Source organism: Tasmannia lanceolata, unplaced genomic scaffold (assembly GCF_043159265.1).
Source record: "Tasmannia lanceolata isolate RefF3 unplaced genomic scaffold, GAP_Taslan_0.1 ptg000011l, whole genome shotgun sequence".
NCBI classification, from domain to species: domain Eukaryota; kingdom Viridiplantae; phylum Streptophyta; class Magnoliopsida; order Canellales; family Winteraceae; genus Tasmannia; species Tasmannia lanceolata.
In genome coordinates this window covers 17,349,917-17,369,419 of record NW_027518688.1, presented here as the reverse complement: position 1 = coordinate 17,369,419, position 19,503 = coordinate 17,349,917, and the positions used below count along the sequence as shown (strand labels likewise).

The 19,503-nt window shown below is 38.1% G+C and overlaps 1 protein-coding gene across 1 annotated transcript; it reads right to left on the bottom strand.

The window, feature by feature from the left end:
- Positions 1–14,570: 14,570 nt before the first annotated feature.
- LOC143886513 (ubiquitin-conjugating enzyme E2 28-like) lies at positions 14,571–18,457 on the bottom strand. Its single transcript, XM_077390515.1, has 4 exons — positions 18,266–18,457; positions 17,395–17,522; positions 15,528–15,632; positions 14,571–14,917 (listed from the first exon to the last, which is right to left on the bottom strand). Exons 1-4 carry the CDS (start codon positions 18,333–18,335, stop codon positions 14,774–14,776), a joined length of 447 nt encoding a protein of 148 aa, XP_077246630.1. The 5' UTR covers positions 18,336–18,457; the 3' UTR covers positions 14,571–14,773.
- Between the last annotated feature and the right edge of the window lie 1,046 nt (positions 18,458–19,503).

Below are 19,503 nucleotides of genomic sequence, written 5' to 3'. Positions count from 1 at the left end.
CATACAGTGTAGTTCCATTTCAGAAGCGTTTTTCTATTATTATTATTATTAGAGAAAAGGGTAACTGCGAGCATAACTAGGCTTAGCTGCGCTCGAGCACAGAAACAGGGGGTGGGGCCACTGGGGGTGATCCTAACCATTCATTAGGAAGGCCCCGTCATGGATGGGGGGCCTACCAAAAATCAGCTCCATTGGATCACCAATGGGTGTCCATTTGTGGGGCCAAAAATGGACACCCTAAGGTGATCCAATGGAGCTAATTTTTGGTGGACACCCTACCCATGAAAGGACCCATCAAATGAATGCTTCGGATCCCACCCAAAATGTGGCCCCACACTGTTTCTGTGCTCGAGCGCAAAAACTCTATCATCTTATTATTATTATTATTATTAGGGAAAATTCTCAAAAAATGTGATTTTTAACTGAAAATCTCGAAAAAGAGACAAAAATGCCCTTGAGTTGCTTTTCCCTCTAAGAAGATAAGAAACGGATCCCAATGCATTTCACCTACGCTTTCTACCTTTTTACCTTCTTCCCCAAGCCAACTGCTGAAACTCCATTGCCTGTTGTAAAACTCCATTGAAATTTCATTGCAGACTGGTGAAACTCCTCTTGAGAACATCTATATGTTATTGAATCTCTTTATTTTCTTTGGCTATGAAACCTAAGGTTCTTTGGTAGGTCCATTGTCATACATATTCTTAAGTTTAACATGTTCCTTACAATGCTATGGTGTATTGTCATCATCTTGTTTATTTGTTAGAGATTTGTTATGGTTTTGTTTGGCATTTGTTATTGTCATCATCCTCTTTACTATGCTATGGTGTATTGTCATCATTTCTCTATCTCTCTATTGCACTCTATGTTTCTATTTAGAGTGAACCCGGATGAAACTCAAGTCTATACAATTAAAACCACTATTTAAATGTGTAGAAGCAATATTTTGTTCTCGGAACGACTGTTGATATGTGGGAACCAATATTTAGTCCTCTCAACCACTAAGTAGTGGTTCCAATAGAATAGTGGTCCTGAATGTAGAAATACAATGAGGACCCTATGCAGAACTACTATTTAAACACTTAGGTAATCTATTTATACCGTCCTAACTACCATGTAGACCTCTGAACCACTATATAGTGGTTCCGAGAGTATAAAAAGTGAGAATAAAATGTTATGCAGTCAAAACCAATATAAAAAGTGAGAATCAGTGTATAAATAGGGGATTAAATACTCAGAACCACTAATTATACTTAAGAACCACTATTTATCACTATATAGTGGTTCCGAGGTATAAATAAAGGTTCACACATTCTACTGGTATTTCATTGGGTGTCAAAGTTGCAATGAATTTATGAACAATGGGTTAAATATTTGTGTAAACACTCAGATCTTATGGTGGTTTAGATGACCTAATACTTGTTCCGAGAGTTTAAATTGTGAGATTGCAAAATTTATGCACTCAAAACCACTATAAAATGTGAGAATGGATGTATTTATATGGTTTTAGACACTCAGAACCACTAATTATACCTAAGAACCACTATTCACCACTATGTAGTGGTTCTGAGGTATAAATAGTGGTTCCCGGGTATAAATATTGGTTCATACATTCTAATAGTATTTCATTGGGTCTCAAAGTTGTTATGAATTTATAAACAGTGGTTTAAACACTCAGAACCACATTTAGATGAAATGAACAATAATTAAATTATTCCAAGCACTAATTGTGGTTTTAAGATTCTTAAGAACCACAATTACAGTCAAAACCACTATAAAAAGTGAGAATGAGTGTATACATAGTGGTTTAAACACCCAGAACCACTAATTATATAGTGAGAACCACTATTTATATCTCGGAACCACTATTTGCCACTATGTAGTGGTTCCGAGGTATAAATAGTGGTTCATACATTCTAATAGTATTTCATTAGATCCATTATCCTTTTTGGAGTGCTTTTCGGATCTTAGTTTCTGAGTCTGGGTCACAAGCTATTTTGAGTTGAGTGGGACCATCCATTAAAGTGTCGTAAGTCCTACTTATATTGTAAATAGTTAGCGCTTAGAGTTAGAGATCAAGAAAAAGTGGAAAGAAACTCAGAAAGTGGAAAGAAACGCGAGAGGATGGATAATTTTTATCCAAATAAAAATACAGAATATGAAATGTTGTTTGAAGTTTTGAGTATGTTTTTCATAGGCTGATCCTCGCCCTTCAATCTATAGAGGTTTCCATAATCCGAATTTCCTCTATGGATTGGAGGGCTAGGATCACCCTATGAAAATGATTTTTTAGGCACAATCTATTTGCATTGTGGCCCATCTAATGGACGGTTTGGATCATCCTATGGTGTGACCCGTACAATACTTTTGAAAAATGCTGGAGCATATGGGTTTACACCATATAAAAACTCTTTCTCATGAAGAAACAATAGGTCTTCCTACCACCAAGTCAAAAGCCAAGCATATTTATGTAATTGAACACAATTTCTAGAAGGGTAGTGATAAATTCACCTCGAATTTTTCAAAATGGACTGTATAGCCCACACCATAGGATGATCCAAACCGCCCAATTGATGGGCCACAACATAAATATGTTCTGCCCCAAAAATTATTTCCATAGATGAACCCAACCGTCCAATCTATAGAAGTTTCCATAATCTAAGTCCCTCTATAGATCGGATGGTTAGAATCATCCTATGGAAATGATTTTTGGGGCACAACCTATTTACGTTGTCACCCATCAATTGGGCGGTTTGGATCATCCTATGGTATGGGCTGTATAGTCCATTTTGAAAAATATCGGCTGAATTCATCCTAAAGGGGGGCTGTACAATGGAGTTTTACCAAAGGCAATGGACTTTCAACACTTGGCGTGGGGAAGAAGCTAAAAAAGGTGAATAGGGTTTGTGAAATGCATTGGGATCCGTTTCTCAAAAATGTGGAGGGAAAAGTAACTCAAGGGCATTCTTGTCTTAAAGCATGCCTTGGGATGCATTTCACCCATTTTTGAGAATTTAGCCAACTCAACCCTTTTTTGAGATTTTCAGTTAAAAATTTCATTTTTAATAATTTTCCCTTATTATTATTATTAGATTTGCTAGCGTCCATCACAAAAGGTATTTCGCAGATGCTCGTTCCATATCAGAGCAGCGACACAGGATTATTCATTGTCGCATTTCATCAGATTTTGTCTTCATTCACTGAGTGGCTGCTCTGACATGTGACAAAGCATCTGCAAAATGCCTTTTGCAATGGATGATAGCAAATCCTTATGGGAAAACCTAGTTGGCCTCGAGATTATTCAAAAGAGTAATGCTAAGGAATCTATTTTTATAACCGGCCAGAGCAAATCCTCTTTTGCCACGCATCATGAAAGATTCCCTCAGTTTAAGTGAAACGGAAAACATCTCCAAAAAGTAATTTTTTGGTATAACTGACAAACGTCGATTGTGATCAGTATACGAGCTCAGGCTTGGACTCGGTTCCCATACCATTTTCCTATTCAAAACCTTATACAGTTGATAACCACATTTTATATAAGATATTAGAGTGTATTAATTATCATATAGTTATTTTCCATTTTCACCCGTTACCTCTAGCCAAGCACTTCCTTCGTCCAACTCTTTGTCCTTTTCCTGCCTATGTTTTTTGTGCACCATGTTTCATGCATGCTTAGGTGGCAAGAAGAAAACCCAATGAGTTTCTATTGACACTGGCAGGAGGGAGTCCTCCCTATCTGCATCTTCCACCGGTCATGCTGCCACTACCACATCAGAATCCATCGTTGCAATGACCACCAAAACGAATTCCATAGAAGAAATTGCATAATGTTTCCTATGTATAATAAGTACTTATGTACGGTAAGTACTTTCAACAGTATTATTGTTCACGGGTATATATTTTAAACAACGTTTCCTAATAAGGTACTTTCTTATTTCTTATATTACTTGAAATTTTTTTTTTTGTATTATGAAATAGAAATAAGTGTATAAATTATCAGTATGGAGCATTAATTATTAGAGCCCCAACTGTTAAAGTAAACTTTCCTTTATGTGATAAATACCTTATAAGCATAAATTTCTTTATAACGATTAAATATCTTATACATGTAAGTTTCTCGATAAGTATTGGCTACTGATATTGGCACTACCATACTTTGATGATCGCAATAACTCATCGTGTATTTTATTATTTAAAACAGCCATCAAAGGTTATTAATTAAGGTTCCAAAACAACTCTCAAAAGTCAATTAAAAAAAGACAAGCTGGGTTTGTGCAATTATTAAAACATGGTAGTGTCAACAGTATTTCAAAATTGAGATGCAGCGCGGAACGTGGCAGAAGAAAATCCTAGTCGAGTCGGCACGACACGGTCGAATATTAGGATGACGCGGGTAAAAAGAAGTTGACTGGGAGGATGTCTATGATGACGGGAGGGAGTTTTAAAACTATGGTGTCAAAATCAGTAGCCTAAGTACGTGTACACAGCTTATATTTTTAGGCTTACCTCGGGAAAATTTAGTCTTAGAAGCATATAATAATATGCATGAATAATGTTCGTGCATAGCGTTTTCAGGCCGTAGCCAATTTTGCCAATTGCCAAATATGTGTTTGACTATCCGATCTCAATATGTTTTTGTGTGTGTGTTTCCATGCCGTCATGTTTCATGCCTCTCCTCGACGATTTTCTTAATTATAATTAGAGGAATTCTAAAGATAAGAGCACTAGTGCAAAAACTCAGCGCAAGAGCACTCTTGCAAAAAATCCAGCCACAAAGGCACCCTTCAGTTTAGCGTTCATTATCATCATCATTATTTTATCATTGCTGTTGTGGAAATGATATATCCGCCCCCTATTCTTCCCTAGGTCACTCCCTTTTAGTGGAGGGTGGCCCGGGGGATAGAAACGGTGAAAATATAGAGGAATGATAGGTGCAAGGGCCCTCTCTATGCAAGGCCCGGAGAAGGGCCCTTAAATAGATCCACGTCATCAAGTGTAACCAAATTCAATTTCCCAACCCACTTTAAAAATGGCGTGGATCCATTCAAGGGCCCTTCTCCCGCCCTTGCATCTATCATTCGTAAAAAATGTAACTTCTGTTGTTATTATAAGAAATGATATCACCACTACCATATTTTAAAAAGTACGGTATGGCCCGCACCATAGGATGATCCTAACCGTCCATTAGATGGGCGCCTAGATAGGTCTTGCACCAAAAATCATTTCCATAGGTTTATCCTAACCCTCCGATCTAAAGAGGGACTGAATATTAGAAGGTTGATCCTAACCCTCTATAGATCGGAGGGTTAGGGTCAACCTATGGAAATGATTTTTAGGGCACAACCTATCTAGGCTGTGGCCCATCTAATGGACGGTTTGGATCATCCTATGGTGTGGATCATACCGTACTTCTTAATAAAGTGAGATGTATGATCATCAAAATACGGTAGTGGTGATATCATTTTCCTTATTATAATGGTTATTTATCACTTTAACAAATAGGGCCCCGATTCGGCCCCATTTATATGATACATATCCATTGATCTGAACGGAAACCATAAGTCGAGACAAATGCCGTTAACAACACCTTGATCAGATGATCCTAGGCCCTTGATCCATCAAACATTGTTTAGGGATCAACCTAGGAAATCTAATCCGTTGATTTTAAGGAACGAGCCTAAAAGCAGTTCTTTTTCAGCATTTTCCTATTAAGATTATGGGACTTGCTAGATAAGAATTCCCGCGAAATAAGAACTCCCGCAAAATAACGGCTAGAAAGTTTTCAACTGCTGGACGAAAATGTCCTCATTTGTTTTTGAGAAAGACAATAATGTCCCTGAAGTTAATACGTTTGACGAATGCTTTATGAATGTCGCTGAAGTCAATACGTTTGACGATGGCTTTGGAAGGATAATTCACCGAATCATCTTTCTCTCCCTCCCTCTTATGAACGTCTCTTCACAGAGACCATGATGCCCCTCTAAGTGGAGGATGTGGCCATTTACTCAATAGATTGACTCAAGGGTATTTTCGCCATTTCATACTATCACTATGAAATATACAAGATTAGCTTTTGACTAATCTTACCTACACAAGAATGATAATGAAGTTCCAAAGTGGGTGGGTGGGCCCACCTTCAAGAATTTGAAACAGAGGGCAATGATGCATTCACCCCTTTTTCTTCCTTGGGCTATCCCTTGTAGTAGGGATGGACATGGTTCCGGTTCGAACCGAACCGAACCGGCACATATGGTTCGGTTCGGTTCGGTTCCATATTTATATGGTTCGGTTCCGGTTCTGATATCTTGGAACCGATGGAAATTCGGTTCGGTTCTGGGTTTGGGATCCCGAAACCGAAAACCGAACCGAGAACCGACCCTCACCTTAAAACCCAATGCCTCATCGCTTGATAAAATCACCCCACCCCCTTTTAATTCACCCCTCTTTAACGTGTTGCTTTGCCTTTAAAATTTTAATTCACCCCCCAAATTTGTGCTTGATTATTCCAAATTTGTGTATGTTTGTAGGTCATATATAATTTTTACATTGCCCAAATTTGTGCAAATTTGTGCCTGATTATTCCAAATTTGTGCATGTTAGTCTTTGTAGTTCATATATAAACAGGACCGAACCGATTATAAATACGATTAGGGAAAATATCTACATTTGGTGAAGGTTGGGTAAACCCAGAACCGAACCGAACCGATTATATATGGTTCTGGTTCGGTTCGGTTCCAAACAGTTCGGTTCTGGTTCCAATTTCAGGGAACCGATTATATATGGTTCAGTTCTGGGTATACCCCAAAACCGAACCGAACCATGTCCACCCCTACCTTGTAGTGTATAAGGGTTGTCACATATATATACACTAGAGGGGACAGGCCAGAGAAGAAAAGGGGTCAAACATATCACTTCCAAGAAGGAGGTCATAATGGTGAGGGCCATTACTGTAACAGCTAATAAGAAGGTCTATGATGGTAGGCCCTACTATTGTAACAGCCAATCAGCAAGTCTATGAGGGTCAAGGGTAGGCAATCTTCAAGAATTGGGTGGGTCCCTTTTTGTGGAAGCAAGGAACATTTTAATGAAAAAAAAACAAGATGATGTTAATGTGTAATGGGTGGGCCCACCCTTTCTAATAGCTTTGCCCATTCATCTAATGGGATCCAAACTCTGAAGAAAATAAAATTTTAATAAAAAAAGAAAAGAAGGAACACAATTCTACAACGGAACTCCGTTTTGGTAAGTAAAATAATGAAATTAAAAAATGCAGATAATGACAAAAATACCCTTGTTTAAGGGCGGAATTTTCAAACAAATACCTCGCCACTGAAGCCCCCAACGACACCCCCAAATGCAATCTCGGGCGAGTGAAATTTTTAATTATTTTATAAGGGTACTTTGGTCAGCTCATCTTCATAGCAGCTCTCAAATAAGGAAACTGAAGAGAAGGGGACCCACCTATTTAATGATCCAAGCCATTCACTGGTGGGCCCTGCATAAATACATTTAGGATCATAAAATGTGGCACCACGTTTCGTTTGTAACAATTAACAACTAACAACATAAAAATCTCCACCTTAATGGTGAAAGCCAAAGTACAAGGGTACCGTTGGAATTTAAGACACTAAGGTCGGACACGTGGCGCATTACCTACACTTGCTTTCTGCTGTAACTGCCCATTTAATACCGTCCACGTGGCATGATGAGATTAATTACTTTAAAAAAAAGAAAAAAGGGAGATGATATTTTCAAACCCCCTGCATTACGTGCACACCCCCCCTTGTAACCTGATTTGACGTGAAAAGTGGACAACTTTATGTCAAATCATGTTATAAGTGGGGTGTGCAAGTACTGCAGGGGGAGTGAAAATACCATCACCCAAAACAAAACATATACATATAATTCACGTGCAATAGAAACATCCCAATTGGGTAGTTCAAACGTCGCGATCATGACACGTGGATCACGCCTGAATTGCCACCGACAGAACAATGGAGCCCACATCAGAATCGCATCACACGTGTGACATTTATAATTGGTGGGACCGAAAATGTTCACACAATCGCACCACACCTTACTGTTAGGTGGCACGTGCCACCACATGGAGAGGTAGTATATAAAAAAAAGGAGTGCCAGTATCATTTTATACGGTAGATGTACAAACAATGGTATCTGATACAAACAATGGTTTCATTTGAGTGTATAGTCATTTCAAAGGAACTGATAGATACATAGTTGGAGGTTCTTCGATAGAGAATATTTGGACTTAGGGTCTCTTCCAATGAGGGTAAGAGTAATCCATCTCAGGGTAAACTATTATGGTGTAATCAACTTACCATGGTTTAATTAAGGCAGTGATAAATCGACCCCTCCAAATGATAAATCGACTCCCCCATGTGTCTATCTCTCTCCTCTTAATCGACTCCCCATGTGTCTATCTCTTTCCTCTTTCTCTCTTTAACCCATAGGAGAGAGAAAGATACATGGGGGAGTCGATTTATCACTCCCCTTTAATTATCTTGGATTTAATTTTCGTTGTTCCATTGTAAAGAGTAATAAAGGGCGCATTTTATTTCTAGCGTTCGAGGGCCATATATTTTGGTCATTTTCACCGATATAGGGGTGTTTCTGTTATTTTCCATGACAGGGGAGTATTCTGGTCATTTTTACCTAGTACGGCGTATTTTGATCATTTTTTATGTCATGGGGTATTTTAGTCATTTTTCATGGCTTGGGGGTATTCTAATTATTTTACTTGATATAGGGGTATTTCGGTTATTTTTCATGACTTAGAGGTAGTCTAGTCATTTTCACCCTCTATGGGGGTATTTTTATCATTTTTTGTGCTATAAGGGTATTTTAGTCATTTCCCATGACTCAAGGGTTATGTTAGAGAGTTTAGAATCCCTGTGTAAAATTATAGAAAAATGCCCGAATCAATGGTTTCTCTTCTTTTACATTTGCAGGGGCCCGACCCGAGTTACTTAAGTTACTTAGGTTTCATGGGTTTCGGGTCGAGCCGGGTTGAGCATTCAAAAGCCCGCATGAATCTCGGGTCGAGCGGGGTTTGAAGGGGCCCGACCCGACCCGACCCGAGTTACAGAAGTTATAGTATGTACATTTTTTTCTATTGTTAGTTAAAAGTTAAAAGTGAAAACTCACGCACCCACTGTTATTGTATGTGAGTGTAATTTCTGCTTCTATGAGTTGAGTTGATTCAAGTGTTTGATTCAGCATTGTTTGATTGTAATTACAACATTGTTTGATTCAAGTGTAATGTGAGTGTAATTACATCATTGTTTGATTCAAGTGTAATGTGAGTGTAATTTCTGCTTCTATGAGTTGAGTTACCTTGCCAAACAAGAATTTTCCTTAAAAAATTGCGTCAACATGAAAAAACCCGACCCGAACCGACCCGAGATTTATCATGGGTAGGGCCGGGTTTGGGAATCGTGGGTTTTCCGAAAAAATGCCCGAACCGACCCAAGATATTTCTCGGGTAGGGTTGGGTTCTCCAAAACCCGACCCGCCCGACCCGAGTTGCAGCCCTACCTCCGATCTATAGAGGTTCCCAGTGAGAGTCCGTAAGGGACGAGCCTAACAGCCATTCTTTTTTAGCACGTTCCTATTAAGATTATATATCGGTCTTGATACTCTTCCAATATATCGGTATATCGGGAATATAAGAGAATTTTTCAAAACATTTATGATATGACCAATATATCCATAGGGGCCTTCAAACCTTGCACATGAGACAAAGGTATTATTGTCCTATAGATAGACTTATCTCCTTTTTTTTTTTTTTTTTTTTTTAAAAGAAAAGAAAAAAGGATCATAAAGCCTCTTAATTAAGCATAAATAAATAAAAAAACAGGTTAAAATCTATCAATTTCCTCTTTGGACTCCTTAATTATTATTCATCTGTATTGAGACTTGACTTTGATCATGAGAAATAAATAGAAGTTTGATCGTGTTGCTTCACCTCACTTGCAACATATTCTCGCTGCCCAAAAGTTGACCACTTTAATCTTTTTCGGTCTTGACCACTTCAATATATCTATTTTGGTCATGAATTTGGACCATTCACCTAAATTTAGTAAAACAAAATATCTATTGGTCAAATTCCGTTTAAGAAAGTTATGATCTCAACTTTCTGTGCCATCTTAAACGGAATTTGACCAATGGGGGAGCCCTTTGCCCCCCTTTTTTGCAAGGGCTCCTGTGAGTCTAGCATTCCTCATTAAGAAAACATAAATTAATAGAGAAAACTATTGGTGAGCTGTCAGCGCACCAAAAAAATAGTGCGCTTAAGTGTTTAAAACGTTTCCTATCGCGTTTCCTATCGCGCTAAATGTTTGGTTCCCACATACAGGAACTAATAGGAAACGTTTTAAACACTTAAGCGCATCATTTTTTGGTGCGCTGACCGCTCACGAACAGTTTTCTCGCGAATATTCCCATATCTTTGGCAAGATATATTTCTCGACCTCTTAGCCTGTCAAAACATGAGTATTTTGGTGAGCTTTTAAAATGGGACAATGAAAAAGATATTTAAAAAATGGGATTTGCTAGGGATCAATGCAGAAGGCATTTCAGGGAACGGCTGTTGCATGTGAGTGCAACCACCTCAGATGATCAGATGTTGTCTTATTCATTTAATTTATATTCTCACTTATATATCTAGTTTAATAAATTTAAAATGCTTCACTGCAACGCACAACTTGATTGTATCTCATTTATTGGTTCATTCTGTTTAAAACAAAGTAATTTGGTTGTGTTAAATTGTAAAAGATTAAATAACGCCTTTCTCCAACAGCTTAAGCTTTTAGAGTAACTGGTAGTTTCATATGGTATCAGAGCTTTTGGAGTAACTGATATAGCAAAATCCACATGCAATGGTCAAATCCAAAAAGAAGGGCCACATGTGCCTCGTGTAGGCCAACCCAATGAAAGGGGGCCACACATGAGGGGGAGTGATATAGTATAAAAGATTAAATATCGCCTTTCTCCAACCACTTAAGCTTTTGGAGTAACTGGTAGTTTCTCAGGTTGACGTTAAATCAGTTTCCTATGAAAAGCCTCTTTCTTGAAATGACTATTTTCAATAAAAGACAAACAACAGGGGTAAAAATGCTGAGAAGGGTTATAATATTAATAATGACTTTATATAGATGTTACGTGTGACCATCTACAAATGAGGTCACCAGAGTTGAATATTTGATTAATCAATACAAATCTAAATTAATATTTTTTCATTAATTTACTACACATGCATTGCTCTTCTAAGATATTTTCATTTATTTAATTTAATATTTTCCACCTTCTTGTGTTTCTCTTTAATACTCACCCTACTTATTTGCTAACATTAAGCGGCCGTTGGTGGTTTTTTTTTTAATGGCAAAGACTTATATTACTAAAGAAAGAAACACGGGAAGATGAAAGCAACTCGGAGATCGAGATGATCAAGTACAAGGCCACTAATAAAGAAAAGGAAATTTGGTCAAACGGTACCTCAAAATATATTAAATAATGAGATGGACCCCTTGAATTTCAAACTTGCCAAAGGGTTCCATTTTACTTTCCCTGACTATGTTTTTGACCAAAATACCCTTCCACCCTCAAAATACACGTCAAGTTATAAAAAAATTGATAAAAAAGTGGTCCATTCTTTTTCTACCAACCCTTTACCTTCCTCAATCCCCATTAACGCCTAGAACAAAAAAAAAAGAAGAGAAAAATGTGAGTTTTAATTTTATCCTCTTAGGATTTGTGCTTGTAACCCCTAATATCTCATTTAATGTGTTTGATAACTCTTTCTTTTTATAATGGTGTATAAGGGTGTATTAAAGGATTATAAGGGTTTATAAGGGTTCATAAGTGTTATTAATGTTTGATGGCCCTACTATTGAGTTGAAAGCGAAGATTTCATAACTGCCGTGATTAGGGTTGCCTAAGGGTTTATAAGGATTGATAAGTGTTATTAATGTTTGATGGCCCTACCAATGAGTTGAACACTTGCTAGGTATTTTATAACTGCCTTGATTAGGATTGTCTAAGGGATTATCCAAAAAATAATCTCTTATTTTTTGGCTTTGATAATCCCATAGAAAACCCTCATTTAGGTATTAGAAACCAACTTTTAGTCCATGACCCTATTTTATTCCAATCTGTCCAATTGAAAACACCCTAGATAAGCTCCATTAAGCCACAACTTTATAGCCCCTTTTAGAACCTTGAAGTTTATGTTAGAGAGTTTAGAATCCCTGTGTAAAATTACAGAAAAATGCCCGAATCAATGGTTTCTCTTCTTTTACATTATGATAGACATTTGAAAGATGAAGTTTCGTGGGACTATGTCGAGGGGAGGAAAACATTGTTATCGATTTCCCGCCGAATTAATTTTGATGAATTTCAAAGTACAAACCAAAGAAGAATTGGTATAATAGAAATGAATATTTTACTATCGATCAAATGGCGATGCATTGTTGATCCATATATAATCACTTTAATCGACGTTGATGATGATGATGTCTTTCAAACAATGTTGATGATGTTTGACAGAGACATGTTCAATTCTGTAATGATATACATAACGTAAACCATAAGTGAGAACGATATTAATTCATTGAATTCGTCAATGCTTCCCCCAAACAATGTTTGTATTAGTAGAACATCTATTAATTCTACCATTCCATCTACTTCGATTATGCTCCAAGAACGCGCACACAAACGAAAAATGTCAAACTTCGCCTGCGTTTTGAAGTGGACTTACAAAAAGACTACGAAAGTGAATTTATAAGTGAAGAGATAATTGATACCAGTATAGGAGGTGGTCCAGGAGAACGCAGCATAAGGTACTTTTGTTCTTTGGTAATCTTTCAAGACTTTCATAGTTCAAATTATGAATTAATCATATGGATTGAGGCTAATTATATATTTTCGAACTATACAGGTCTCGATTTGACATAAATGAAACATTGGCAAGTGGTTTGCATGCTAACCATGTTACCAGAGGTATAGATGAGTTACAAAATGTTGGACCTTCTGCACCAATACTCACGAGGTCAGGCGTACTTTGTCAAGCTCCTTTCTTTGCGTAAGGGTGTGGGCTTTTTTTAGGAGAAGTTGTATATGATTTTTTTATGTACTCATATACTCTTAGGATTTTTTTTGTTATTTTGTAAACAGTGGTTGTATTCAGATACACTAATAAATTTTTTGGAGTAGAAGTCACCCTATTTTTGAAACGGTAGCGGATCAATTGCTGAGTTATTACAGTGGGTCCCACAGTTTGGCATAACTCGGCCTGATATGGTCAAGTAATAATTGAGGTCCCCTCCATCCCTGGTAATTTCTAAATTTTCATATGTGATACTCCCATTTCCTCTCTTGGTCACCCCATTTTCATATGTGATACTCCCATTTTTCTTGACCTGGTAACCCCTTCTAGGCCCAACAGACATGAACCAAAATTTTTTCAGGTGTGATAACCCCATTTCATCTCTTGGTCACCCAATTTTCATATGTAATACCCCATTTTCCTTGACCTCGTAACCCCTTCCAGGCCCAACAGGTAAGAACTGAAATTTTTCCAAGTGTGATAACCCAAGTTTCATATGTGAGAACCCCATTTTCATATGCGATACCCCCATTTTCCTTGACCTGATAACCCTTTCTAGGCCCAACAGACATTAACTGAAAATTTTTCAGGCGTGATAACCCCATTTCATCTCTTGGTTACCCCATTTTCATATGTGACACCCCCATTTTCCTTGACCTGGTAACCCCTTCCAGGCCCAACAGATAAGAACCGAATATTTTTAAAAATAAAAAAAACCACCTGAGGGATATTCAAGTAAAAAAACATGTCAGGAAAAGTAAATTGGACCCATTTCACAAATTTGAAATGTGGGGGTACCATTTCACTATTTCTGCTATTTTTTGGACCCTTTTGACCAAATTTCCTCAAGAAAATTACCAAGAATAAAGTACACAGAATCAAGCAGCCGTTGATTACTCAAATCAAACCAATGAAAAAAGTTTGGAAAAATAAAGTAAAATTAGGTGGCATTTGTCGCCCAATCGGATGGTACCCATTTGTGATTAGCCACATGACTTGCCTCTAAATTGACCCGATACTTGGCGCCGGTCAAAAGTTGCAACTCGGGTCGATTTTTTAGAATTTGGTTTGATCTTTTAATGACCATAAAATTGGCCTGGGTCGGGTCCGGGTTGATTCCAATTCATTTTTTAGCAAAACCTCGACCCGACCCGACCCAAGATGCACCCTTAGAATAGAGTCAAGGAAGATAATACTGTGAGATCAATAAAAATGAGAAGTGGATGAGAAGCTAATCCGAGCCCGTGTCACATTTTTCTGATGGTCACGGAAAATGGGCATTGATTCACATTTAAGATCTATGATTGAATGGGCCATGTGCCAAAAATCTCGCACATCAAACAATCCTGACCATTCAACGATTATAAAATAAAAAAAAGCAACGGTCCACTTACATTGATCAAGTGACCGAAAAAAAGTCGGCCATTTTTTAAGCAAATAAACTCAAAAATCATAAAATGGTGGATTGAGACACTTCATAACGGAGAGTTTTATATGTTCAACAAGGCCAAAACACAAACCTCTATACTACATATCAATAGCTGAATAAGAAAGAGAGAATCAAAGACAATACTGTATTGAAGAAGACAGAGATTAGAATGGGAATTAGAACTTATTTAAGGAAAGATTAAGTAGAAAAGTGGAACTTTGGTTCTAGCCCATGGCATACTTCTGGGTCCAGTTGCGAGCCGTCGATTCGTATTTGAATCGGTCCGTCTTGCACATGTGAGCAATCTCAGGAACCAACGGGTCGTCAGGGTTTGGATCTGTGAGCAGTGAACATATAGAGAGCAAAACCTGCACAGTTTTAAAGATAATTGAAATAACTCATATTTCCATAGAATGTTTAGAAATATGGACAGTTAAGGTGCAATGTAGGTCGGGATCAACCCGAAACCGACGGTTCCAATTCAATTTCAGCTTGGGTTGGGTTGACATTTCCTCAGGTTGTGTTGGGAAAAGCCAACCCAATAATTTCGGGCTGGGTTGGGGTTGTGGCCTTGGGCAACCCAAACCGACCCGACCTCCATCTTCTAATTTTACCGTGATTTTCAAAATCATAGGGTTATGTTTTTACAGTACGTTTTCAGATTTTACTCAAATTGTTGTGTTGGGAAAAGCCAGCCCGATTGTAATCATAGGGTTAACCCGAACCTAAGCCGACTCAACCTGACCCAATTTCGAAAAAAAGGGGTAAGCAAGTCTAGGTTAGGGTTAGTGTTGAGAGATTTAGAGGCGGGTCGGGTTAAGGTTGACGCTCTTCGACCCAAGACTCGAACTGGGTCGGTTTAGGGTTGAGCAAATGGTATCTAGGGTTGGGCTAGTGTTGGCCTCAACCCGACCCAAACCGGACCAAGTTGCACCCCTATTAGAAAGGACTGTAAGGGTGGATCCAAATTGTTATTACCTTTGATATGGTGAGTGCAGGACTCCACTGTTCTTTGAGTATGTCTAAGCATATGTTTCCATTGCTGTTGATATTTGGATGGAATACTTTAGTTCTGAAGGCTACCTGCAAGCAATTTCAGAAAAAATGGTTAAAGTGGAGAAACAATTAAGTTTCTGGTTACAGTTTGAAGTATAGAGAATCAGAAAGAAGATTTTATTCTCATCCATGGAGATCATCTAATGAGGGGAAAAAAAACAGTATTTCTACTGTCACACTCTTAAGGGTCTGTTCTTGATTAGTCAGAGGATCTAGACCATTCAAATTGTGGGCCTTACATAGAGGCGAAAATAGGCTTAGATGGTCTGATGGATCTAAACGATCAGAAAGTTAATGGACAGGATTTGGGCACAAGAGTTGGGTCTGTACCCTCTCCATTGGATCCATATTCTAAGGTCCGAAATTATTTTGGATCATGTCCTAGATGTAGCCACAAAATCCGATGGAGCATCTTAGATCCAAAAGGAGGGAGCCATTGTATGAAAATAATTTTCATATTTGTGTTCGTTTATGTCTATTCATGAAGAGTATTTTTGTAGGGATTTGCTAGGGACCATCATAGGAGGCATTTCACAGACCGGCTGTTGCATGAGAGGGACGCCACATAGGCTCATTTTTTGTCGTATTCATCCTATGTGGCTGATCTCTCCTGCAACAGCCGGTCAGCGAAATGCCTTATGCGATGGTCCCTAGCAGATCACATTTTTTGTAAAATTTAAACACAGTACTAAAAAGACAAACAACATTTCATTTTTCCCCTTATTGTTTGGGGACTCTCTCTTTCTCTCTCTCCTAAGCCCCTATGGAGCCTCTTAGATCCGAAAGAAGGGTGACAATATATGTATGAAAAGAGTTTTTATATGATGGCCGACCGGGCAATTTACAAGGTGTTTTGACCAGATCAAAAATCAAGGGCCAGGTGGTTTGCCACCTAGCCCTTGCCATTTTGACGGTTGGGCATCATATAAATTCTAATATGAAAATACCCTTCATGTATTTGTTTATTTATGTCTATTCATGAAGATTATTTTGTAATATTTAAAAAACAATTTACTAAATACAATGAATAGCATTTCATTTTGGCTACAGATATTTGCACTGCCCTGTTTTGATAATGAGACAAACTCACCTTATCTTTTCCTTTTTAATTGGCTGCAGAGACCTTTTTTGGGAATTGTAAGTAGCTTTAATAAAAGATAAGGCAAGTTTGTCTCATTATAAAAACATGGTAGTGGGAATATTAGTGGCCTTCATTTTTCCACTTCTTGTTACAAGACGTACGATTCTCAACCCTAAACCCAAATTGTGTACAATGTATGTAGGACCGATGGACGGTCCAATTCAAAATGGATCATGACCAAGACTAGGTAGGTCCGAAAATCACCTCGAAAAGGATCAAGTGATAAGGTATCCGAACAGATCGTAATCAAGACATGGGATCCGGATCCGTCCACACTCATAACCTTAACCTTACAGGTGATCTTAGCTGGCTAATTAATGAAATTTAATCTATTGTACCATTTGTTTTGTTTCCAACCATCTGCTTGAAGGCCAATCTAATCAACAGTTGGATTAAATTTGTACAACCCAGTAGGGCCCACCATATGGATGGTCTGGATCTGCTGACTCTACATCTATTCATCACGACTTACTAGAAACATGATCTGCTAATGATAACTAATTGAGAAAACAATATGGTCACTAACAATCATTAACATATTTTGTAACATGAAGAGCAACAACAAACAGTAATAGTGAGAAAAAAGGGTATGAAAACCAAGGCTTATTTGGTCTTGTATGTGTAAAATAAAAGGTGGGTGATTGTTACCTTTGGAGGTTTGAAAGGATAATCTGGTGGGAAATGGATGGTTACAAGGAAAACACCACCAGAGTAGGGACTGTCATTGGGTCCAATGATGGTTGCTTGCCAATGGAACATATCATCAGCCACAGGACCTGAAATTCAACACATATTCAAAACCTAACAAACAAAAACCAACTCAAAACAAAGAAGACCTCAAATTCAACACATATTCAAAACCTAACAAACAAAAACCAACTCAAAACAAAGAAGACCTCAAATTCAACACATATTCAAAACCTACCAAACAAAAACCAACTCAAAACAAAGAATTGCAACAAAATCTTGAGCATGTTTAAACAACCTAAAGCTATTTTTAATGACCCAGGTAGAACTCAACCTTAAAAGCTAGTTTTTAAGGGGAGGATGCCCAACCCTCCACGCGGGAGCAACGTGGGAACATAGAGATATTCCTCAAGGGATTTTGTCCTTGTGGGTAGACTAATGTTGGGACCCAGGTAGAACTAACCCTTAAAAGCCACCTATTAAGGGTACGGTGCCCAAGTCCTTATAAGCTCTCCACATCAGTTGCTTACCAAACCGATGTGGAATCAATGCTTTTTCATGGAGCCCCAAAAACCTCCCCCTCCACACAGGAGCTGAGAGATCTTCCCTGAGGGATTCTCTACGTCCTTGAGGGTATACCAGAGTAACCATGCCCCTAACCATGCCCCAGCTCTGGTATCACTATTGGGACCCAGGTAGAACTCACCCTTAAAAGCCAGTTGTTAAGGGGAGGGTGCCCAAGTCCTTATAAGCCCTCCACATCAGTTGCTGACCAACCGATGTGGGATCACTGCTTTTGCGTGGAATCCCAACACTTTTATTTTCTTCATACCTGCACTGCATGAAGTCGGTGGGTCTCTTTGCAAATCTTTGAGCTCTTTGATGATCCTCTTCGACGCCATCCCAGAGATCTTGAGAGAATTCTTGAGGTGAATCAGAGGCGTTTGAAGCAATCGAATGATGCCGAGATGGAGCAAATGGAAGTGTATATAGAGAAGGAAGAGAGAGGGACCATTGATTCTGAGGCTGTGGGTTAAGTGGGCTCATGGGTATATATTCCAAAATAAAGTAGCAAGTCAAGAATCAAAAGCTAAAAAATGAAAAAAAAAAATATGGAGGGGAGAGGGAACCTTCTTTTTTCAGTGAAAGAAGCATGTGAACAAGTTCTTGACTACTGTTTAATAAACTAGCAGATTAGCATAGAAATTTGAGAGGAAAAAACATTGGACGTTCCTTTTTACCACGTCCACAGAATTTGGGTATTATTATTTACAAAATTTTGAGGTATTTATGTCATATATATAGGAAAATGATTTCAGCACAAACATGTTTTGATACATGCGCGCTTGTATCTTGTCTTGTAGTATTTAATTGTCTCGTAAGTGCTTCTTGGGAACCGTAATAACCCTTTTACAGCTCTTTAAATACTAAAAGACAAGATACATGAGCGCATGTATCAAAACATGTTTGCGGTGAAGATCATTTCCCTATATATATCCAATAACCATAGCCATAAACACCCATCGGTGTGACAAGGGGTGTAACAAGGGAATTTTAGCTTTCTCGGGAAAAAAAGGGGTGTTTTCCTCGGATTTGGTCTCCCGGGAACGCGAGTGAACAGAGCCTCTGGGGATGAAGGATGAATGGTTCGCACAAAAAATTTAAAAGATATAATTGGAGGTCATTTAATTTTAAGTCCAACAATCGGTTTGGGTCTCATCATAAGTTTTCAAAATCCAAAACAAACATGGCCTTAATTTTGAGTCCAATAATCAGTGTTGGACTGAGAATCGGTTCTCAAAATCCAAAACTAACAGGAACTAGGTGATCAGGAATCCTTGGACCAAATAAAAATATCAGCTGCCAATTCACCTCCATGACCAAAAAGCTAGATATCATTCGTGCTTAGCTCAAACAGTGTTTGTGGAAAATTTTAGAGCAACTTCGATTGTGATTTTAGAATTTTAAAGTCACACTTACATTACCAAAACCCCAAAAAGGAAAGGATAATATATGTGTAGAAAAGATTCTTTGACCCACCTAAAAATTGAAGCTTGCAACCCATAGAAA

Excerpts from the sequence above, each read along its gene's own strand:
- LOC143886513 (XM_077390515.1), bottom strand. The coding sequence starts at position 18,335 with ATGGCGTCGAAGAGGATCATCAAAGAGCTCAAAGATTTGCAAAGAGAC. Across the intron at positions 17,523-18,265 it reads ACCGACTTCATGCAGTGCAG|GTCCTGTGGCTGATGATATG; the intron begins GTATGAAGAAAA and ends GTTGAATTTCAG. Across the intron at positions 14,918-15,527 it reads CTGCACTCACCATATCAAAG|GTTTTGCTCTCTATATGTTC; the intron begins GTAATAACAATT and ends AAAACTGTGCAG.